The 23,681-nt window shown below is 40.7% G+C and overlaps 1 protein-coding gene across 3 annotated transcripts in view; it reads right to left on the reverse strand.

The window, feature by feature from the left end:
- Positions 1 to 14,223: 14,223 nt before the first annotated feature.
- MCU (mitochondrial calcium uniporter) overlaps positions 14,224 to 23,681 on the reverse strand; it is a 211,202-nt gene continuing 201,744 nt past the window's right edge. For 2 of the 3 annotated variants that reach the window (XM_053584296.1, XM_053584294.1), the window contains 2 exons: positions 18,297 to 18,413; positions 14,224 to 16,165 (listed from right to left, as the gene is read on the reverse strand). In XM_053584296.1, the coding sequence (XP_053440271.1) occupies positions 16,088 to 16,165; positions 18,297 to 18,413 (195 nt within the window). In that variant the 3' untranslated portion in view covers positions 14,224 to 16,087. The remainder of the gene's footprint in view (positions 16,166 to 18,296; positions 18,414 to 23,681) is intronic. The other variant, XM_053584295.1, reaches the window with a different exon arrangement.

Below are 23,681 nucleotides of genomic sequence, written 5' to 3' on the forward strand. Positions count from 1 at the left end.
GATATTTTTCTTTGAGAAAAAAAACTTCACAATTCCTCATCCTCCTATTGTTTTCTCTCAAGAATTCCCAGCCACGCAGCCTTCACTATCTTATCCAGAAGGGAATGGTAAATGAGGGACATCCCCTCACGTCAAAAATCTTGTTTTGTGACTTCAAGGAGTTGATTGGGTGATGGTGCAGCCACGGCCTTGCACGTGAAATGAGATAAAGCCCAATTGTGGGAATTGGTCATTAAGACATACCTTGTTCATGTGATCAAGACTTTACAATAGTGTCTAATAGAGTAGTAAGGGGAGGTATAGAATGGGGTAGGATTCTCTTAAAGCAAGTCCCTAAGCCCATCTTATTATGGTCTTTGGTCTCAAAACCTCCTAAAGAAATAAGCTTTTAGTTGTGTTTTTACCAATTCAAGCAGTAGTACCTTACGTTCTCATAGTCTTTCATCCCCCAAAGTTAAAATGGTTTATTATTATTTATTTCACTAATTCTTGCGTTAAGATAAGGTAGGAGCTTAAAATTAATACCACTGTGGAAAGTTAAGTGTCAACATTTATCAAAGTGTCACTTTTAGGCAAAGGAGGGAAAACACAGGGCCTGTATGTGACATGTTACTAGATGTAACCAAAGTAATTATAGGTTTGGAATTTGCTAGCTCCCTGTCATTATACAGAGCGGTGGACACCTGAGAATTAGCAAGAATGATGTGAAGGAGAAGGATAAAAAGGATAGGGAAAATTAAAAAGAATTAAGAAAGCATTAAGTAGAATCTATGGCAAACCAAACATTTCTCTCCCAAGAATAGAGGCTTTGGGCCTCTATTATTCCTGTTCTTGCTCTCATCTGCATTACTTTTCCTACTAACCAAATTTCTAGGGTTTGAAATAGAAATACTATCTTTGGAAGGTAGTGCTTAAACTTGTTTTCCTAACCTTTTAGCACCCCCCCACCCCCCAAGAGACAGGGTCTTGCTATGTGGCTCAGACCAGAGTGCAGTGGCTATTTGCAGGCACAATCACAGTGTACTACAGCCTTGAACTCCTGGGCTCAAGTGATCCTCTTGCCTCAGCCTCCTGAGTAGCTGTGACTATAAGCATGCACCATGGTCCCACCCAGCTTCCTAACACAATTTTTTTTTTTACTAAACTCAAAGGCATTCACATTATCATGGTCCATTTCTTCTAAGCATGTCAGTTCAATTAAACAGTGGCTACTGGGGGCCAGCTGGTATACTGACCACTGGCTTTTGATAAAGGTAAAAATGGTCCCCACAAACACAGAGTTTACAGTCTAGCAAAGGGTGTCCATCAATTTAAAATTGTAGCTAGCTACTTTATTACTAACGTTAGTGTAACACGGGCAATTTTATCATTCGCATATTAAGTTGTGGTTCGATGGCAGCAATGGGTGACTCTGGGACTGTGTCGTTACAGGATAGTGCCGGTAAGTGTCAGTGCTTTTAACAGAAAAAACAAACCCCACAATTTCCTGGCCCTCAGAAGCCATCTGAATGCTTCGTATGTGTTGTAGTGAAGCAGAGGATGTGCCCATGAGATAAACCCAGATTGGCTGCCAGGACTGATTGCTGGAGTCAAGGACTTTTACCAGATAGCCCTTTGGTTCTGTAAACAAGAATTCCCGGGATGGTAGGATTTACCCCCCTCCCATTTCTATTTTTTCCTTTTTAGTTGGCCTGCCTTTTCACTCTTGACTTTTTATGATGAAAAATTTCAAATGCATACAAAAGCAGAAAGAACAATACCGAAAATCTAGCTGCAATAATGACTTTTTGTCAATTTCATTTATATATAATTGCACATTTAAAATAATGGTCTTTCGGAGGGAGACAAGATGGCGGACTGAACCCAACTTTCAACAGAGGCTCCCGTCCAGAAGGAGAGTTAAGGGACAGGAATTTAGTAAGTATCCTGGTGGACTTGAGCCTCACCAAGAGAGAAGGTTGAAGAACACACATCAACACCACTGAGGCAAGCTGTGATCACAAGGACGCAAACAAAAGGTACAAAATCCACCACCAAACGGACGGGAGTCCCCCTCCCCCATGGGACCGGCTCAAGAGCCCCACAATTAAACAAGCGGGCAGAAATTAAAGGCCTTCCCATTCCACTCCACAGGAGAGACCTTCTAAAAACTGGACCTACCTCCCCTACTGGGGTGCCGTGGCGTTCTCCTGCCGGGCATAAAACTGAATAAAACTTTAAAAATCCTTTGCCGGCAACCCTGAATCCCCAACACTCCCCTCCCGCCCACTGAGGTCTGGAGGCCTGTCCCCCAGGAGTTTGGATCCTTGAGTGATTTCTCAAGGGGAGTGGACAGTCCCCGAGTTGCGACTGGTCAGCATTGACTCTGAGGCACGCGAGTGAGGAGAGGGCACCGGGCTGAGGGGGAGTCATGCCTCAGCGGCACTTCCCTGTGGTACGGTGCAGCAGCCCTCCCCGTGCATCAATACAGCCAGACATAAAACTGAATGAAACTCTAGCTTCCCCCCCACTCTCACTCGGGGTCTGGGGACCTGTCCCCCAGGAGTTCGGATCCTTGGGTGATTTCTCGAGGGGAGCGCACAGTGCCCGAGCCACGACTGGTCAGCGCTGACTCTGAGACACGCGGGTGAGGAGAAAGCCCTCTACTGAGGGGGAGTCATGCCTCGGCGGCACTTCCCTGCGGATTAGGTGCAGCAGCCCTCCCCGGGCAACATTACGGGGCCGGGCACAACTCTAGCTTCCCCGCTGAGAGCTGAGAGCCCCTACTCTCACTCGGGGTCTGGAGGCCTATCCCCCAGGAGTTCGGATCCTTGGGTGATTTCTCGAGGGGAGTGCACAGTGCCCAAGCTGCTTCAGGTCAGCACTGACTCTGGGACACGTGAGCAAGGAGAGGGCACTCTGCTGAGGGGAAATCAAGCCTTGGCGGCACTTCCCTGTGGTGCGGTGCAACAGCCCTCCCCGGGCGGGCGTAAAACTGAATGAAACTCTAGCTTCCCCCCAACTCCCAATCGGGGTCTGGGGGCCTATCCCCCAAGAGTTCAGATTCTTGGGGGACCTCTTGAGGGGTGTGGACCCAGCATAAACTGCGGCCGCTCAGTGCTGACTCTGGGGCACGAGACAGAGGAGAAAAGGGTCGGCTGAGTGCCCTCACCAGAGCAGCCGTTCCCTGGAGGTAGATCAACAGCCGTTTTTTCTTTAACGGAAGAACGCTCACTTCTGGATATTCTGAGGCCACACCCCCTGTCTCCCTGGGCAACCAGAGGAGGCCACCCGTGAGTGGGGGATTTCCTGACACGGCTCACAAACCCGGGAAGCTTCCAGGGTGGGGCCGACCCAGAGAGGTGATGGGACGCAAACCTCCAGTAGCAAAGAGGACACAAACCTCCAGCAGGAAAGACGTTTGAACTCAGAACAGCCCGTCTTCTGTAGGCGATTTCGGCAGGAACAGAGACAGAACCCCGCAAAGTTGTCTGTTCTGTTCTGTTCTGTTAGCAGCATCCATCAGGGACGGGGCTAAGCCTGAGTGAACACCTCCTTCCCATCACCTGCATCAAGCACTCAAAGATGTCAGGCCCCATCTCCTCCTGCTAGATAGCGGCAGTCTGCGGGGGCCTGGCAGACTTCCTTGCGATTCAGGCAGGTGCAAACCCCTGGAGTGTCTGTTCACTGCAGGCGACTGGGTTAGCCATCTGCAGAGATACCAGTGACTGGGTCCAAAGGAGGGGCAAAGTGGGGAAGGAGACGTCAACCTTCCCAGACTGCTCTGTTTGCTGGGTGGCTCCTCCTGACTCCACGCTGCACTGGGGTGAGCCGTGTCAGAGGAGTCACCAGGCTCCTGTGATCCAGTTCCCAGAGACCTCTTGAACTCTCCCACCCGAGACAGGTGCCGATTGAGACAGTTGATTTGGACCTTTTGAACTGGGCTAATAGACTGAGGACTTTTCAGGCGGTGCCCTGGGTGTGCGGTTGTAGGAAGGTTTGATTCTCCTTTTCCAACTGGGGCCAGAGGTGGGCGGGCGGGGTGACTTAATTGCTGATTTTTCCACACAGCTGAGACTTCAAGCCAGAGTAGAAGTTGCAATAGGATCGAACAGAAACCAGCTGAAAACAAGACAGAACCACTTTGCTCCACCACACCAGACAGGGTCCCAGTTTCTCAGGCCACAAAACTGTACGGCCCCTCGATAAAGCCCCAGAGGAAAAACCAAAGGGAGTAAAATAACCATGGGGCGGAATCAGCGGAAAAACTCTGGTAACATGAATAACCAGAATAGATCAACCCCCCCAAGAAAAGATACGGCAGATGTGATTGAAGATCCCATTCATAAACAACTGGCTGAGATGTCAGAAATCGAATTCAGAATTTGGATTGCAGACAAGATTAATAAAATGGGATTAGGAATTCGAGGAGAAATTCAAAAGTTGTCTCAAGAATTTAACGAATTTAAAGACAAAACCACCAAAGACTTAGACACACTGAAGCAAGAATTTACAGCCCTCAAAGATATGAAAAATACAGTAGAATCCCTCAGCAACAGAATGGAGCAAGCAGAAGAAAGGATTTCTGACATTGAAGATAAAGTCTTCGAAAGCTCCCAATCTCTCAAAGAGGAAGAGACATGGAGAGCAAAAACGGATCACTCACTCAGAGAGCTCTCAGATAATTCGAAAAAAAGCAATATAAGAATTATAGGGATTTCTGAGAACGATGAAGTGGCCTCCAAGGGCACAGAGGCCCTTCTGCATGAAATTATGAAAGAAAATTTTCCAGACATGCCTAGAGAATCTGAAATTCAGATAGCAGACAGCTTCAGAACCCCAGCACGATTCAACCCCAATAAGTCATCCCCCAGACATATCATAATTAGCTTCACTAAAGTTAACATGAAAGAGAAGATTCTCAAAGCAGTCCGGCGAAAGAAAACTATAACGTACGAAGGTAAGAATATTAGAATAACTGCAGATCTCTCTGCTGAAACTTTTCAAGCCAGAAGAGGGTGGTCATCAACTTTTAATCTCCTAAAGCAAAATAACTTTCAACCCAGGATCTCGTATCCAGCCAAACTGAGTTTTATCTATGATGGAGAAATTAAATACTTCAATGACATTCATATGTTGAAAAAATTTGCTATAAGTAAACCAGCTCTTCAGGATATTCTCAGACCTATCCTCCACAATGACCAACCCAATCCTATACCACAAAAGTAAACTCACTCAGAAACTTCGGATCAAACTCCAACTTCCACACTGGCAAAAGGATTAAAAATGTCCACTGGACCTTTGAAAAACTCGATACCCAAAATTCCACCAGACTTATCAATACTCTCCATCAATGTGAATGGCTTAAACTGTCCTCTAAAGAGGCATAGGTTAGCTGACTGAATACAAAAACTCAAGCCAGATATTTGTTGCATACAAGAGTCACATCTCAACTTAAAAGACAAATACAGACTCAGGGTGAAAGGATGGTCATCCATATTTCAGGCAAATGGTAATCAGAAAAAAGCAGGTGTTGCAATTTTATTTGCAGATACAGTAGGCTTTAAACCATCAAAAGTAAGGAAGGACAAGAATGGTCACTTCATATTTGTTAAGGGTAGTAGTCAATATGATGAGATCTCAATTATTAATATCTATGCACCCAACCAGAATGCACCTCAATTTATAAGAGAAACTCTAACAGACATGAGTAACTTGATTTCCTCCAGCTCCATAATCGTCGGAGATTTCAACACTCCTTTGGCAGTGTTGGATCGATCCTCCAGCAAGAAGCTGAGCAAAGAAATCTTAGATTTAAACCTAACCATCCAATATTTAGATTTAGCAGACATCTACAGAACATTTCATCCCAACAAAACTGAATACACATACTTCTCACCAGCCCACGGAACTTACTCCAAAATTGACCATATTTTAGGTCACAAGTCTAACCTCAGTAAATTTAAAGGAATAGAAATTATTCCATGCATCTTCTCGGACCATCATGGAATAAAACTTGAATTGAGTAACAACAGGAATCTGCATACTCATACAAAAACATGGAAGTTAAATAACCTTATGCTGAATGATAGCTGGGTCAGAGATGAGATTAAGAAAGAAATCGCCAATTTTTTGGAACAAAACGACAATGAAGACACAAACTATCAGAACCTCTGGGACACCGCAAAGGCAGTTCTAAGAGGGAAATTTATAGCACTGCAAGCCTTCCTAAAGAGAACGGAAAGAGAGGAAGTTAACAACTTAATGGGACATCTCAAGCAACTGGAAAAGGAAGAACATTCCAACCCCAAACCCAGTAGAAGAAAAGAAATAACCAAAATTAGAGCAGAATTAAATGAAATTGAAAACAAAGGAATAATACAACAGATCAATAAATCAAAAAGTTGGTTTTTTGAAAAGGTCAATAAAATAGATAAACCTCTGGCCAACCTAATCAGGAAAAAAAGAGTAAAATCTCTAATCTCATCAATCAGAAACCCAAAGACGAAATAACAACAGACTCATCAGAAATCCAAAAAATCCTTAATGAATATTACAAGAAACTTTATTCTCAGAAATATGAAAATCTGAAGGAAATTGACCGATACTTGGAAGCACGCCACCTTCCAAGACTTAACCAGAATCAAGTGGAAATGTTGAACAGACCCATATCAAGTTCAGAAATAGCATCAACTATACAAAACCTCCCTAAAAAGAAAAGCCCGGGACCAGATGGTTTCACGTCAGAATTCTACCAAACCTTTAAGGAGGAATTAGTACCTATATTACTCAACCTGTTCCAAAATGTAGAAAAAGAAGGAAGACTACCCAACACGTTCTATGAAGCAAACATCACCCTGATCCCCAAACCAGGAAAAGACCCAACAAGAAAAGAAAATTATAGACCAATATCACTAATGAATATAGATGCAAAAATATTCAACAAGATCCTAACAAACAGAATCCAGCAACACATCAAACAAATTATACATCGTGACCAAGTTGGTTTTATCCCAGGGTGTCAAGGCTGGTTCAATATACGTAAATCTATAAATGTAATTCAGCACATAAACAAATTAAAAAACAAAGACCATATGATTCTCTCAATTGATGCAGAAAAAGCTTTTGATAATATCCAGCATCCCTTCATGATCAGAACACTCAAGAAAATTGGTCTAGAAGGGACTTTCCTTAAACTGATAGAGGCCATCTACAGCAAACCCACAGCCAATATCATATTGAATGGAGTTAAATTGGAATCATTTCCACTCAGATCAGGAACCAGACAAGGCTGCCCATTGTCTCCATTGCTTTTCAACATTGTAATGGAAGTTTTAGCCACCGCAATTAGGGAAGAAAAGGCAATCAAGGGTATCCATACAGGGTCAGAAGAGATCAAACTCTCGCTCTTCGCAGATGATATGATTGTGTATCTGGAAAACACTAGGGACTCTACTACAAAACTCCTAGAAGTGATCAAGGAATACAGCAGCGTCTCAGGTTACAAAATCAACATCCATAAATCGGTAGCCTTTATATACACCAACAACAGTCAAGTTGAAAAAGCAGTTAAGGACTCTATCCCATTCACAGTAGTGCCAAAGAAGATGAAATATTTGGGAATTTACCTAACAAAAGATGTGAAAGATCTCTATAAAGAGAACTATGAAACTCTAAGAAAAGAAATAGCTGAAAATGTTAACAAATGGAAAAACATACCATGCTCATGGCTAGGAAGAATCAACATTATCAAAATGTCCATACTACCCAAAGCAATATATAATTTCAACGCACTCCCTATTAAAGCTCCACTGTCATATTTTAAAGATCTTGAAAAAACATTACTTCGTTTTATATGGAATCAGAAAAAACCTTGAATAGCCAAGACATTACTCAGAAATAAAAACAAAACAGGAGGAATCACACTACCAGACCTCAGACTTTACTACAAATCGATAGTGATCAAAACAGCATGGTATTGGCACAAAAACAGAGAAGTAGATATCTGGAACAGAATAGAGAACCAAGAGATGAATCCAGCTACTTACCGCTATTTGATTTTTAACAAGCCAATTAAAAACATTCAGTGGGGAAAAGATTCCCTATTTAACAAATGGTGCTGGGTGAACTGGCTGGCAACCTGCAGAAGACTGAAATTGGACCCACACCTTTCACCATTAACTAAGATAGACTCTCATTGGATTAAAGATTTAAACTTAAAACATGAAACTATAAAAATACTAGAGGAGAATGCAGGGAAAACCCTTGAAGAAATTGGTCTGGGTGAGTATTTCATGAGGAGAACCCCCCGGGCAATTGAAGCAGCTTCAAAAATACACTACTGGGACTTGATCAAACTAAAAAGCTTCTGCACAGCTAAGAACACAGTAAGCAAAGCAAGCAGACAGCCCTCAGAATGGAAGAAGATATTTGCAGGGTATATCTCTGACAAAGGTTTAATAACAAGAATCCACAGAGAACTCAAACGCATCAGCAAGAAAAAAACAAGGGATCCCATCGCAGGCTGGGCAAGGGATTTGAAGAGAAACTTCTCTGAAGAAGACAGGCGCACGGCCTTCAGACATATGAAAAAATGCTCATCATCTTTAATCATCAGAGAAATGCAAATCAAAACTACTTTGAGATATCATCTAACTCCAATTTGACTAGCCTATATCACAAAATCTCAAGACCAGAGATGTTGGCGTGGATGCGGAGAAAAGGGAACACTTCTGCACTGCTGGTGGGAATGCAAATTAATACATTCCTTTTGGAAAGATATATGGAGAACACTCAGAGATCTAAAAATAGATCTGCCATTCAATCCTGTAATTCCTCTGCTGGGCATATACCCAGAAGACCAAAAATTACAACATAACAAAGATATTTGTCCCAGAATGTTTATTGCAGCCCAATTCATAATAGCTAAGTCATGGAAAAAGCCCAAGTGCCCATCGATCCACGAATGGATTAATAAATTGTGGTATATGTATACCATGGAATACTATGCAGCCTTAAAGAAAGATGGAGACTTTACCTCTTTCATGTTTACATGGATGGAGCTGGAACATATTCTTCTTAGTAAAGTATCTCAAGAATGGAAGAAAAAGTACCCAATGTACTCAGCCCTACTATGAAACTAATTTGGGGCTCTCACATGAAAGCTATAACCCAGTTACAACTTAACAATAGGGGGAAGTGGGAAAGAGGGGGGTGGTTAGAGGGAGGGGGATCGGTGGGATCACACCTGTGGTGCATCTTACAGGGGTATTTGCGAAACTTGGTAGATGTAGAATGTAAAGGTTTTGGCACAGTAACTGAGATAACGCCGGAAAGGCTACGTTAACCACTGTGATAAAAATGTGTCAAATGGTCTATGAAGCGAGTGTATGATGCCCCATGATCATATCAATGTATACAGTTATGATTTAATAAAAAAAAAAGGTCTTTCCTCCCATAATCATGCTATTACTACAACTATGAAAATTAGTAATAATTTCTTAATACTATGTGTGTAATACCTAGTCCACATTTAAATTCCCACAGTAGTTTCAAATATTTCTTTTATATTTATATTTTATTTTATTTTTGAGACAGAGTCTCACTATGTTGCTCTTGGTAGAGTGCCATGGCGTCACAGCTCACAGCAACCTCAAACTCTTGGGCTTAAGCGATTCTCTTGCCTCAGCCTCCCAAGTAGCTGGGACTACAGGTGCCCAGCACAACGCCCAGCTTTTTTGTTGCTGTAGTTACTATTGTTGTTTGGCAGGCCCCAGGCTGGGTTCAAACCTGCCAGCCCCAGTGTATGTGGCCGGTGCCTTAGCCACCGAGCTACAGGTACCGAGCCTCAAATATTTCTTTCGATTGCTGGCTTGAGTCAGGATTCAAACAAGATTTATATATTTGGTTGTGTCACTTAAATTTCTTTTATCTATAATAATCTTCTCTTCTCCCTCCCATTTGTGGCAGAAACCAGTCATTTGTCCTACAGAATGCCCCACACTTTAGATTTGGCTAATTGCTTCCTTGTGGAGTCAATTCAGCCTTCCCTTGTCCATATTTCGTGTTAACATTTGTTCATATTTTTGAATTTTTCTAAAGTATGTGCTATTAGAATTTAAAAACAAAAATACTTTGTGACAATGAAGGAATTTAATATACAGAGGCAATGCTAGAAATAGATCAATTAGGAGGTGGGTGCATCAGTCCGCTGTTTAGGAGAGATCTGAGCTAGAGGGACCATCTGAGAGCCACTAACACAGACATAGTAAATGGAGGAGTGGGTGGAAAACAGGGTACAAGGTGGGACCTTGGGGGAGCCTAACATCAAAGATTGGGCGGAGGAAGACATTGTAAGAGATCAAGAAGGAATCAGAGGCTTATTCCCAAGGGTGGAATCTCTGAGGAGCTAAGGACAGTTTCAAGGAGGAGGGGCTGCTCAGCACAGAATGCATTTATAAAACATAATAAAAATTTATGAAGTGGGTAATTTTGTATTCAGTAGGATTCAGTAAGATTTAACCTATGTATTTATCCTAAGGAAATAACCAGAAAGTACATCATGGGAGACGAGCTTGGACTCATTGGGGAGAGCAAAGAACTAAAGGTTGTCAGCAGTAAGAAAAACTTATAATTTTTACACTTTGGGTGAAACTGAGCTCCAAAATCTAAGTGGTTCCATTTTTTTTTCTGTGAAATTTTTCCAGATAGATCAAAAATGTCAACCTAATTATGTTTGTTTTTGAAAGCATCTGCTATGTGCTCTCCTCTACACTCTGACAAGCATGCAATATGATCTCTGGTTATCTATTTTCTTTCTACTTATAATATTCATCAATTCTCCAGTCACTCAGTCTGGTATTTTATCATAAGATTCACTGATGAGTTGTGGCACAGATGCCATCTCTGTGCCTTGGTTTCTTTCTCTTTGCTTGTCAAGCAATGTTGACTAGATCAAGCCTTCTCAACAGAATTATCAGCAGAGCTTACTAAGCACAGCTTTCTAGGGCCACTCCCACTAGTTGATTCAACATAAGCCACAGAACTTGCACTTCTCACAGTTCCCAGAAGGTGACATGCTCTGAGCTCCCTTTTACTTTTTCCAGCTCTGAAAGTCTATGCTCCCTCAGAACTGCTTTACCTACACTTATCAGTAATAGATTAAACTATGTATTATCCATCTGTAAGGAAAAGTCACAACGCCTTTTATTTTCTATTGTGGTGAAGTATACAGGATGTAAAATCGATTTTAACTTCTTTTAAATGTACAGTTTAGTTGACTGAGTAGACTGACATTGTTGGGCAACCATCACCACCACCCATCTCCAGAACTTTTTCACTTTCCCAAACTGAAACTCTGTATATATCCTCTAAACAATAACTCTCCATTCTTCCCTCCCCCAGCAATCATCATTCTACTCTATAGTTCTATGAATTTGGCTGCTCTAGAGAGTTCATATAAATGGAATCAGACAGTAATAATCCTTCTGTGACTGGCTTACTTTACTTAGCATGTCTTCAAAGTTCATTTATGCTGGGCGGCGCCTGTGGCTCAGTCGGTAAGGCGCCGGCCCCATATACAAAGGGTGGCAGGTTCAAACCTGGCCCCGGCTGAACTGCAACCAAAAAATAGCCGGGTGTTGTGGCGGGCACCTGTAGTCCCAGCTACTCGGGAGGCTGAGGCAAGAGAATCGCTTAAGCCCAGGAGTTGGAGGTTGCTGTGAGCTGTGTGATGCCATAGCACTTTACCGAGGGCCATAAAGTGAGACTCTGTCTCTACAAAAAAAAAAAAAAAAAGTTCATTCATGTTGTACGTAGGACAGAACTTCATTCTTTCATGGCTAAATAGAATTCCACTATATTTACATAATCACATTTTGTTTAGCCATTCACGTGTTGATGGATACTTGGGTTGCTCCCACCTTTTGGCTATGGTAAATAATGGTGCTATGAACACGGGTGTACGGATACCTGTCTGAGTCCCTGCTTTCAACTCGTTTGGACATACACCCAGAAATGAAATTGCTGGATCGTATAATTCCGTTTAACTTTCTGAGGAACTGCCACACTATTTTCATAGGAGGTGTACCATTTTACATCCACACCAGCAGCGTAAAGGGTTCCAGTTTCTCCATATTCTCACCAATGCTTGTTTTATTTTCTGCTTTTTGTAAGAGTCATTCTAATGAGCGTTAAGTGGGATTTCATGGTAGTTTTGCTTTGTATTTCCCTAATGATAAGTTACACTGAGCATCTTTTCATGTGTTTACTGGCCATTTATGTATCTTCTTTGGAGAAATCTTCATTCGAGGCCTTTGCCTAATTTTTTTTTTTTTAAGACAGAGTCTCATTATGTCACCCTTGGTAGAGTGCCATAGTGTCACAGCTCACAGCAACCTCAAACTCTTGGGCTCAAGTGAACCTCTTGCCTCAGCCTCCTGAGTAGCTGAGACTACAGGCGCCTGCCACAATGCCTGGCTATTTTTTTTTTAATTATAGTTGTCATTGTTGTTCAGCAGGCCCAGGCTGGGTTCGAATCCACCTGCCTTGGTGTATGTGGCTGGCGCCTTAAACGCTGAGCTACAGGTGCCTAGCCACTTTGCCCATTTTTTAATCAGGTTGTTCACAATGCTTTAACATAAACATTAACTTGTAAGTTCTTTAAAGACAGAAATCATATGCTTTTATTTTCCTTTTTAAATAAATCCCCTGCAAATGTGTGGGAAAATGTAGATATTATTTTTGGAAGGCAGAGACTGGCTTACCGTTTCCAATCTTGTCATCTTACACCTTACACGTCTCAGGGCTGTGTTAGGCTGCTAGAAGGCAGGACCACAGCCATGGAGGCTCTGAATATCACTTTATACTGCACTAAAGCAACCAGACATCTAATACATGTTCTTTTAATATGCCTTTGTCAAACTTGGAAGCATATCACATTTTTCCTGTGTGGTGATCACTGTAAATTCAATATAATCTCTGAATATAGGGAATATTTGATCTTGGTTTATCCTTGAATAACCTTCTTCAATACAGGGTCCCATACTGGGCAATCACAGTGGTCTAATCTAATGGAGACTTTTCCTGTCAATCAGGAGAGGAGGAATCAGTCTCAGGGCTGCTATTGAATTTATTTAAGATTGTAGAGGTCACTCAACCTCTTGCTGGCTCTGTAAAATTAGGAAAATACTGAGCATCTTAGGTTCAGAAAGAATTAGTAAGATGACTATTTTTAATTATTTATTTAGAGACAGTCTTACTGTGTCACCCTCGGTAGAGTGCCATGGCGTCACAGCTCACAGCAATCTTAATCCTGGGCTTAAGCCATTCTCTTGCCTCAGCCTCCCAAGTAGCTGGGACTACAGGCACCTCCCACAATGCCTGTCTATTTTTTGTTCCAGTTGTCATTTGTTGTTTAGCTGGCCTGGGCTGGGCTCGAACCTACCAGCCTTGGTATATGTGGCTGGTGCTGTAACCCCTGTGCTACAAGTGCCAAGCCAGGATGGCTATTTTTAAAATATAGCCCTGGTAACAAAGCTTTTTTGGTAATAATAATAATATTATTATTATTGTTTCGAGACAGAGTTTCGCTATGTCACCCTCTGTAGAGTGCTGTTGCATCACAGCTTACAGCAATCTCTTAACTCTTGGGCTTAAGTGATTCTCTTACCTCAGTCTCCCATGTAGCTGGGACTACAGGCACCCGCCACAAACACCTAGTTACTTTTTTTCTTGTGTAGCTGTCATTGTTATTTGGCAGGCCCTGGCTGTGTTCGAACCCGCCAGTCACGGTGCATGTGGCCGGTGCCCTAGCCGCTGAGCTACTGGCATTGAGCCTGTAATATTCTTATACAAAATAATTTTAGAGGGTGGCGCCTGTGGCTCAGTGAGTAGGGCGCCAGCCCCATATGGCGAGGGTGGGGGGTTCAAACCCAGCCCCTGCCAAACTGCAACAAAAAAATAGCCGGGTGTTGTGGCGGGCGCCTGTAGTCCCAGCTGCTCGGGAGGCTGAGGCAAGAGAATCGCGTAAGCCCAAGAGTTAAGAGGTTGCTGTGAGCCGTGTGACGCCACGGCACTCTACCCGAGGGCGGTACAGTGAGACTCTGTCTCTACAAAAAAAAAATAAAAAAATAATTTTAGAAGTAAAATCTTCCCATCTATCTAGAACATAGGAAAGTTGTTTTTTTTTTTTTTTTCCAGTTTTTGGCCGGGGCTGGTTTGTGTTGAAGAATGAGATGCTACAGATCAAAAATTGAATATTTATTGTTCCAGAAGGTACATTGCTTTTTATACATATTTCATAAATGATACAGGATTTTACACATGTTCAATATTTTGCTATTTGTTTAAAGGATTTTTCTCCATGTCCTCCCTCCCTTCCTCCCACACACCCCGAGAGGATTTGCTCATTGCACTGTGCTGTTTCTTCTTAAAAACCCTGTGCACAAACAGGATAAATGGTTTAAAAATAATTCACACAACTTAACAAAAATAAATGAGGGAAGGGGTTGACTGCCTGTGGGGGGAGGAAGTGGGCGGAGGGCTGGGAAGTGGAGACATGCATCCTTTCATTCCGTCATGCCAGTGAAGGGGGTGGTGGCAGGAGCAGCAGCAGCAATCCTGGCTGGCCTTCAACCTCTGCAAGGCACCTGGAGTCTGGGTTTGTCATTTGAAGTTTTCCTTTTCATACACAATGATCTCAAAGGAGGAAGAAAAAGAGAGAGAAACCCTTGGCCACAATGAGGAAGGATGAATCAATAATGTGAAAGAAAAAAAGCCAATCAGTGGTATGGGAAACCCCATCTTCCTTTCCATTCTGCCCCCATGGTGGTTAAAAACAGGATATTAGACACAAATTCCCTTGACTCTTCCAGTGCAGATGTCATCCGGAAATATGGTAGAAAATATTTTGATAGAGTATAAGATTAATTCTTCTTTCTCTCAATTTACGATAAGAAAAACCTGGGTGAAGAAGGTAAGCTGAAGGAAGCCATAGAAATGTGTTCCTGTATAAAGATAAATTGCACCCTTTGAGATCCACGTACTAGATTCATGACAACTGAAGTTGCGGCGGTGGGAGGGCTCACAAGCGGTGTGGAAGTGTGTGTCCTTCAGGATGAACAGAGCCTCCAGACAAGGCAGTGCCATCTGGCTGGCCTGGAACGCTGTCACATACACAGATCAACAGCAATAAAACCATTCTGGTTCTGAAATGACTACACAGCCATGATTTTTAGCCAATTTGTAAACTTTACATCTTCCTGATTTGGTAATACAGCTGAATACTCCCCCTCTGACTTGAATAGTGGAGGGGGAGGGGGATTATCAATGGGAAAAGTAGGTAAAGGAGAGGAATCTTTCCTCCTCTGAAAGACTACTTTGTAAAAACAAAACAAAATAAAAACCTCATGCAGTCTTGCCAATGATTTCTAGATAGTGATCCAGAGCACTGGGATGTAGAGACATTTAAGAAGGTATTAAGGGATAATACAAAGTATCAATTATTGAACAGTCATAAGTTAGTTCCAAATAAAATTACCATAGCCAACAGGTATAGGTAGATAGTCAGTAAAGGGGCACAGGAGGCAGAGATTCTTGGTGACGTTGCAGAGACTGGGTCCAATTTAAAATAAATGCTAATGATACGGTCTCAGACTGTTTGCTACCCACATATCATAAGGATTTGATTTTCTGGTATATTTATTTACTCCTATGTCAAAAATAAGAAAAGATAAATTAAAAAAAATTAGAGCTGAGAAGGGTGCTGGTGTGTTACCATTTTGCTGACCCTGCAAAGATGCAAGAAACAAACACCCCAGCATCATTTTCTCTTTATGAATCTCTCAACTATATAATTGCATCATTTTCATCCAGAAATTGAGATGCTTAATTAAGACAATATTCACTAAGCCCTTTGAGCTTATATTCCACAATGCCTAGTCCTTAGATTTTAACATTCCTTTCTTCCGCAAGATCCTTTTTGTTTTTGTTTTATAATTAAAGGTAAAAACACTCTATCCGCACATGGCTCCCAGCTTCCACCTGCAATGCTTTAATTAAAAAGGCAAACAGGTGTTCTTTCTGCCAGGATTCAGAGGCTCTCTGCAGATCAATCTTTTTCACCAATTTGTCGGAGGGGCAGATGTACTTGTAATGGGTCTCTCAGTCTCTTAAGGTCCATTTCTGCCTAAAATAGAAACAAAAGGTGAGAAATACCGGCTAGTGAAGCTTTTGATAATATTACTAGTACTGTGAAAAAGAAACAGTCTTTCCTCCATTACTGAGTCAGAGAGATCATCTCAATTACTCTCAAAGTAAGAGTGCCTTAGAAGGGCGGCGCCTGTGGCTCAGTGAGTAGGGTGCCGGCCCCATATGCTGAGGGTGGTGGGTTCAAACCCAGCCCCGGCCAAACTGCAACAAAAAAATAGCTGGGCGTTGTGGCGGGCGCCTGTAGTCCCAGCTGCTCGGGAGGCTGAGGCAAGAGAATCAGGTAAGCCCAAGAGTTAGAGGTTGCTGTGAGCCGTGTGATGCCACGGCACTCTACCTGAGGGTGGTACAGTGAGACTCTGTCTCTACAAAAAAAAAAAAAAAAAAGAGTGCCTTAGAAGACAAAGTGCTTTAGCCCAGGGCATAGGACTGCAAAGGGTGAATCTAAAATGGAAGTCTGTCCTTGGCAGCTTCAGCTGTCAAAGCCTCCAGAAAAGGCCAGACTGTCAACAGGAAGGACTAAGGAGCCTAAGAATGTAGGGAGCATCTGAGATGTATATGTTGATGGCATTTCTCAGCCAACGTTTCGGCTGGAGACAGAACCTTATTATACACTACTCAAGACTGTGGTTACTTATACAATATCTGTTTAAATTTTTTTTCATTTACCCAGTGAATTTTATGTACAGTCAACTGCAGCACTTTCAAAAGTCATACTTGCTTGAACCTCACCCCTGAGAAAGAAGCGAGCCTCGGGGCCAGGTATGGTGGCTCGGTGCCTGTAATCCCAGCACTTCAGGAGGCCATGGTGGGAGGATTGTTTGAGGCCAAAAGACCCTGTCTCTACAAAAAGTAGAAAAATTAGCTGGGTGTGGTGGCATGTGCCTATACGCTCAGCTACTTGGGAGGCTGAGGAAGAAGGATCACTCAAGCTCAAGAGTTTGAGGCTGCAGTGAGCTATGCACTGGACTACAGCCTGGTGACAAAGCAAGAACTTGTCTCTTTAAAGAATAAAAAACAAGCCTAGGGTAAAACTAAAGCATCTGTATTCTTAATACCTCCAGAGATGATCCTGATGAACTCCCTCCTGCTGAAAACCACCACATGTGCAACAGAAGACATAAATAAATCCACAAGTCCACTTAGGGTGAGTCTAAGATAGGAATGTGGATTAAGCCTGCTGAGAGCATAACCCCATCACTGAGAAGAGACAGGAAAGGAGAGATGGTCCAGAGAAGAGCAACTAAATAATAAAAAGAATGGAAGAGCTTCTAGAATTTGTTTAAAAATCTCTAAAGTCACTCAAAACTGCGGAGAAAAGGAATGAGGATTTATTCACCAAAATCGAAGATATCAGAGTGGGGTCATTTAGAAATTTGAAAGAGGTAGCTTTTATTAAACAAACAAACAAACAAACAAAAAAACCACATCCAAAAAAAGCACCTTCTAGTTTATTAATCTCTGACCGGTGCCTGGCAAAGATTTCTAGTAGACTTTCCCTCTTGCCTGGATTTTACTTTTGCCCCATTGCTACCACACATTTAGATGAGGTCAATTGTTGTAGAGAGCTTAAAAAGAAGAAAGTAAACAGAGATAACTCTGAAGAAGTAAAATGAAAAAATAGTAAAAATATATCTAAAAATTTCAAGGTGCTAGTATTAATAGCATAGATAGGATCTACCATCTTCTCATCTGTTTACGTTATAAAGCTTTCTATGGCTAGGCGCTGTGGCTCACGCCTATAATCCTAGCACTTTGGGAGGCTGAGGTGGGTGGATTGCCTGAGTTTGAGACCAGCCTGAGCAAGAACTAGACCTCATCTTTAAAATATGGCCAGGTGTTGTGGTGGGGGCCTGTAGTCCCAGCTACTTGGGAGGCTGAGGCAAGAGAATCACTTGAGCCCAAGAGTTTGAGGTTGCTGTGAGCTCTGACACCACAGCATTCTACCGAGGGTGACAAAGTGAGACTCTGTCTTAATTAAAAAAAAACCCAAAAAACAATACCTTTCTGGAGAAGCATCTATTTTGCCCATTTGAAGTACTATGGTTATGGATAATAGTAATACCATATAAGATGGAGCTGGGATTTAGTTTCATTTTTGCAAAACTTACCTGAGCAATTGCATCCTTGAGTTGATTGTATTTCTCTAGGTCAAAACGTGACTTTTTGGCTCCTTTATGGAAAAATAATAAGTATTGTCTGTCTCTGGCTTCTGGATAAACATATTCCTATAAAAATAAAGGAGAAATGCAATTATTAGTTCTCAGTGTGCTATTTTTATAAATAAGCATTTACTAACTGCTGATTAGATTCTACAAGTATGTATAAATACAAAGGTGCCAAAAAGATGTATACACATTTTAAGAAAGGAAAAAACTGTATTAAAATTGTAATACTTAGTAACATAAGATAAATACAAGTCATGTTTGAGCACGCCTTATAACTGCAGAAGTCAAACATGACTTGAGTAATACAGTTATTTCTGTTCCTAAAATATGTGTACATTTTTTTGGCATCCTCTTCAAACAGGCTGACATGTACTGTGTTAAATATTTAATTACTTAAACATTTTTTATTGTAAAATATATAGAAGAGTACACAGAAAAATGATCACAATGGATCATCCTATAATAAACATGCTAATCATTACCAGACTAAAAAAAAAAAAAAAAGTGACTAATTCTCCCATAAATTGGATTTAATTTTGACCAAAGTACATTACTTAAACATTAATCTTTATTTCAACTTGTTCATAGGTTGTTTTGGATATTGCATCCTCATTTATAAGTGACATAGGTTTGTAATTTCCCCTTTATAATAATATATTTTCTCCAATTTTAATATGAGGTGTACCCAGATCAAGTAGAATGATTTTGAAGTATTTCTTCTTTTTCTATTGTCTGTGAGATTTGTCATGATCTATTTTTCAAAATTGTCTTTTACTTTTATTTATAAATTAGTTGTCTATTTTTGATACTTAAAAAAAAATAAGGAGTTAACTGATGACTCCATATTGAATCTCAGAGTCAAAGCATTTTATAATAGACATACTCTTATTTGACAATGTGAATGTTACTTCAATTGCCTGATTCCTTTTCTGAATGTATTCATGTTCGTTCGTTCTTCATGAGGTTTTTGTTTCTAGTCCTTATCTTAAACATTGTTATTGTTATTAAATTTTAAGTCTTTTTAATTCTGTGAAGGCAAAAAAAAAAATGGAAATCTAATAAACACATGTATATGTAAAAAAGAGAACACTGATAACAACCCAGAAGCTCCCCTTCTGCTTGTTTTCAACTAAAACCTTTTGCCAAAAGTCACCACTATCTTGACTTTTTATGGTAATTGTTTTCTTGTTTTTACAACTTTCTTCTAAGTACACATCCCTAAGCTTAATTCCCCCATTTTTGAGTTTTATAAAAATGGTGTCATATGATACTTATATATTCCATGTGCTTTTTTCTTTTTCTTTTTTTTTTTTTTTGAGAGTCTCAAGCTGTTGCCCTGGGTAGAGTGCCGTAGCATCACAGCTCACAGCAACCTCAAACTCCTAGGCTTAAGCAATTCTCTTGCCTCAGCCTCCAAGTAGCTGGGATTACAGGAGTCTGCTACAATGCCTGTCTAATTTTAAATTGTAGTTGTCATTGTTGTTTGGAGGGCCTGGGCTGGATTCGAACCTACCAGCTCTGGTGTATGTGGCTGGCGCTTTAGCCGCTTGAGCTACAGGCTCCAAGTCATGTGGCTATTTTCACTCAATGATGTTTGTGAGCGTCATGTTGTAGGCACATCTGTAGTCTGTTCACTTTCTTTTTTGCAGTTTTTGGCCAGGGCTGGGTTTGAACCTGCCACCTCCGGCATATGCAGGTTTGCATACTCCTACTCCTTTGAGCCACAGGCACTGCCCTTACTTTCATTGCTATGTTTAATGTATGACTATATCACAATTTATATACAATTTACATCTACCACTGATAGACTTCTTGGTTGTTTCCAGCCTTTGACTATTCTGAATAATGCTGCCAAGAACATTTGTAGGCTTATTTCCTAGAAATCCTAAATCACAGGATATGCATGTGTTTAAATTTCAGAAGTGATGTTAAACACGTTTCCAAAATGGTTGTTGCGCTCATTCTCCTATCAGCAGGATTTGAGCGTTACCATCACTCCACATCCTGGCCATTATTTGTTACTGCCGGTTTAAAAAATGTTAGCCATTCTGGTAAGTGTGAGGTAGTACTATTCCATTTTTAAAAAACAGATTAACAGATATAATTCATATACTGTACAACTTGTCCATTTAAAGTGTAATATTCATTGATTTGGAGTATATTCACGGTTTGTGCAACCATTACTACAATTTTAGAACATTTTCATCACCCCAAATAGAAACCCCATACTGTTTAACAGTCAATTCTCATTTCCCTCAACATCCCCAGTTCTAGAAAATTACCAGTCTCCTTTCGGTCTCTCTAGATTTGCCTGTTCTGGACATTTCATGTAAGTGGAATCAACCACACAAGCGGCCTTTTGTGTCTGGCTTCTTTCACTCAGCAAAAGGTTTCCAAGGTTCGCCCATCTGCAGCATATGTCAGTGTTTCATTTCTTTCTATCGCCAATAATATTCCATGGAAGGGACAGGCCACATTTTATTTATCCACTCAGGAGCTGATAGCATTAGGGGTGTTTCCACTTTTTGGCAATTATGAATGATGCTATGAACATCTGTGTACAAGGTTTTGTTTGGACATGTTTTCATTTCTCATAGAGACACACAGCATTTTCCTGCTTACACATGAGGCTGAGACCTTTTCACTTCATATGTTATTGGCCACTTGCATATACTTTTTAGAAGTGTCTATTCAAATTTCTTGCCATTTTTTTTCTAGTGGATTAGCTGTCATTTTCTTACTGATTTACAGGATTTGTTTATACATTATGGATACAGATCCTTTGTTGGATATATTAATTGCAAATATCTCTTTCCAATAAACAGAAATTAATTTTAATATAGTTTATCTTTTTAATTTCTTTTTTTTTTTTTTTTTAGACAGGGTCTCAATATATTACATAAGCTGGCCTCGAACTTCTGGGTTCAAGTAATCTTCCTGCCTTAGCCTCCAAGTAGCTGGGATTACAGGCATGCACCACTGTGTCTGGTTTTATTTGTCACTCTTATACTTTATGGTTCGCACTTTTCTTTTTCTTTTTTTTTGTAGAGACAGAGTCTCATTTTGTCACCCTCAGGAGAGTGCTGTGACGTCACAGCTCACAGCAACCTCCAGCTCTTGGGCTTAGGCGATTCTCTTGCCTCAGCCTGCCAAGTAACTGGGACTACAGGCACCCACCACAACGCCTGGGTATTTTTTTGTTGCAGTGTGGCCGTTTGGCCAGGGCCAGGTTTGAACCCGCCACCCTCGGTATATGGGGCTGGTGCCCTACCAACTGAGCTACAGGCACCAACCACGGTTCGCACTTTTCATTCTCTATAATAAGTCATTTTTTATTCCATAGTCATTAACATGTTCTCTTATATTATCTTTCAGGAACTTCATTATATTTTCTTTCATATTTAGGTCTACAATCCACCTGGAATTAATTTTTATTTATAGTGTAAAAATGGGGCAGCTTTTTTTTTCTTTAAATAGTATCACTCTGTTGCCTAGGCTGAGTGCAGTGGCATGATCATAGTTCACTGAAGCCTTGAACTCCTGGGCTCAAGCAACTCTCCTCCCTCAGCCTCCCATAGCAAGAACTACGAGTGAATGCCACCGTGCTTGGCTAAATTTAAAAATTGTTTTGTAGAGGTGAGGTCTTGCTGTGTTGCTTACATTGGTCCCAAACTCCTAGGCTTATGAAACCCTTTCACTTTCCAAATTGCTAGGATTATTACAGGCACGAGCCACTGTGCCCAGCCAACGTTTCATTTTTTAATGTAAATATTCAGTTGTCCTAACACCATTTATTGAAAAAAACTCTCCTTTCCAGATGGCAGAGCCATCTCTTTATAATCAAAAGTTTATTTATAGTGGGTCTATTTCTACACTCTATCTTTTCTTGCTCTATCCTTGTACCACTGTTTTATTTACTAAAGTGTAATCTTCATATTTGATAGAGCAAATCCTCTTACCTAGTTTGTCTTTAAGAGTTTATGAGATTTTCTTAGTCCTTTATATTTCTGAATAAATTTTAGAAGCAGCTTACTCAATGGCTTTCCTAATCCCCAAATCTGCTGAGATTTTTGACTGACTCTAATAGATCAGATTGTGTAGAGCTGGTATTTTTACATAGAGGTCTTGCACATCTTTTACACAATTTAGGTCTAGGTATTTTAAAAAGTAATTTCAAATTGTATCTTTTAAGAATTTTCATTTTCTAGCAGTTTCTTGCTGGCATATGGATATGTAATTGGTTTACATACACTGGCCTCGCATCTAGCAACCCGATGACACTCATGTATTCTAATCAATTTTACGTTTCTTTTGTATTTTTTTGGTATAAAATCTGCTGATGTCAGTTTTATTTCTTTTCAATCTTTACATCTTTCATATCTTTCTCTTGCCTTCTGCACTAGTGAGGGCCTCCTGTTCCAAGGTGAATATAAGTGGCACTTTTACCCTCTCCCCTCACAATGAAGGGACTTTAGGACCTCAAGTCTTTTACCTACTCCAGACTTAGCTGCCATTGTTATCGCATACTTTGCTTCTCTCTGTATTTTAAATTACACAAGGGCTTATTGTAACTCTTCTATGAGTGTTTAATACTCATTTAGACCCACTCAAAGATTTACCACTTTCACTGCTTTTCATTCCTTCCTGCTTTTCTGACTTTCCATCTGTGATAATCTTTTAGTAGTTCATTTAATGTAGATCTGATTGTGACAAATTTCATATTTGTCTGCAAATGTCTTTATTTCACCTTTATTTTAGAAGGATTTTTTTTTTTTTTTGTTACTAAGTGTTAAGTTCTGAGTTAACGGTCATTTTCTTGCAACACGTTGAGGTTTCCATCCCACTGACTCTGGCTTTCACGGTTGCTGTTGAGAAGACAGTGGGTCTAACAGGGACTGATCTGAAGGAAAGCTTTTTCCCACCCTTTGGTTACTTTTCAGATTTTTCCCTTTGGCTTTGGCTTTTGAAGTTTTCTTTTTTTCTTTTTTTTTATTGTTGGGGATTCATTGAGGGTACAATGAGTGAAGTTTTCTTATTGATGTGTTCAGATATGAATTTCTTTTTTGTACATTCACTGGTATTTGTTGGGATTCTTAAGTCTTGAAATTGATGTCTTTCATCATTTCAGCCATTAGCTCCTGAATGCTGTTTTTTTTCTTACCGTCTGTCCTTCTCCTGAGACTCCAATAAAATTAAATACATAATAGGTTTTTTCAATGTATGTACTGTGTCTCTTACCCTTTCCTGTATTTTATATCTTTTTGTCTTTCCATATCTCATTTGTAGAAATAATTTAAGGTTTGGGATAATGCTATCTTCTCCCAATTA

Source organism: Nycticebus coucang, chromosome 3 (genome assembly GCF_027406575.1).
Source record: "Nycticebus coucang isolate mNycCou1 chromosome 3, mNycCou1.pri, whole genome shotgun sequence".
NCBI classification, from domain to species: Eukaryota; Metazoa; Chordata; class Mammalia; order Primates; family Lorisidae; genus Nycticebus; species Nycticebus coucang.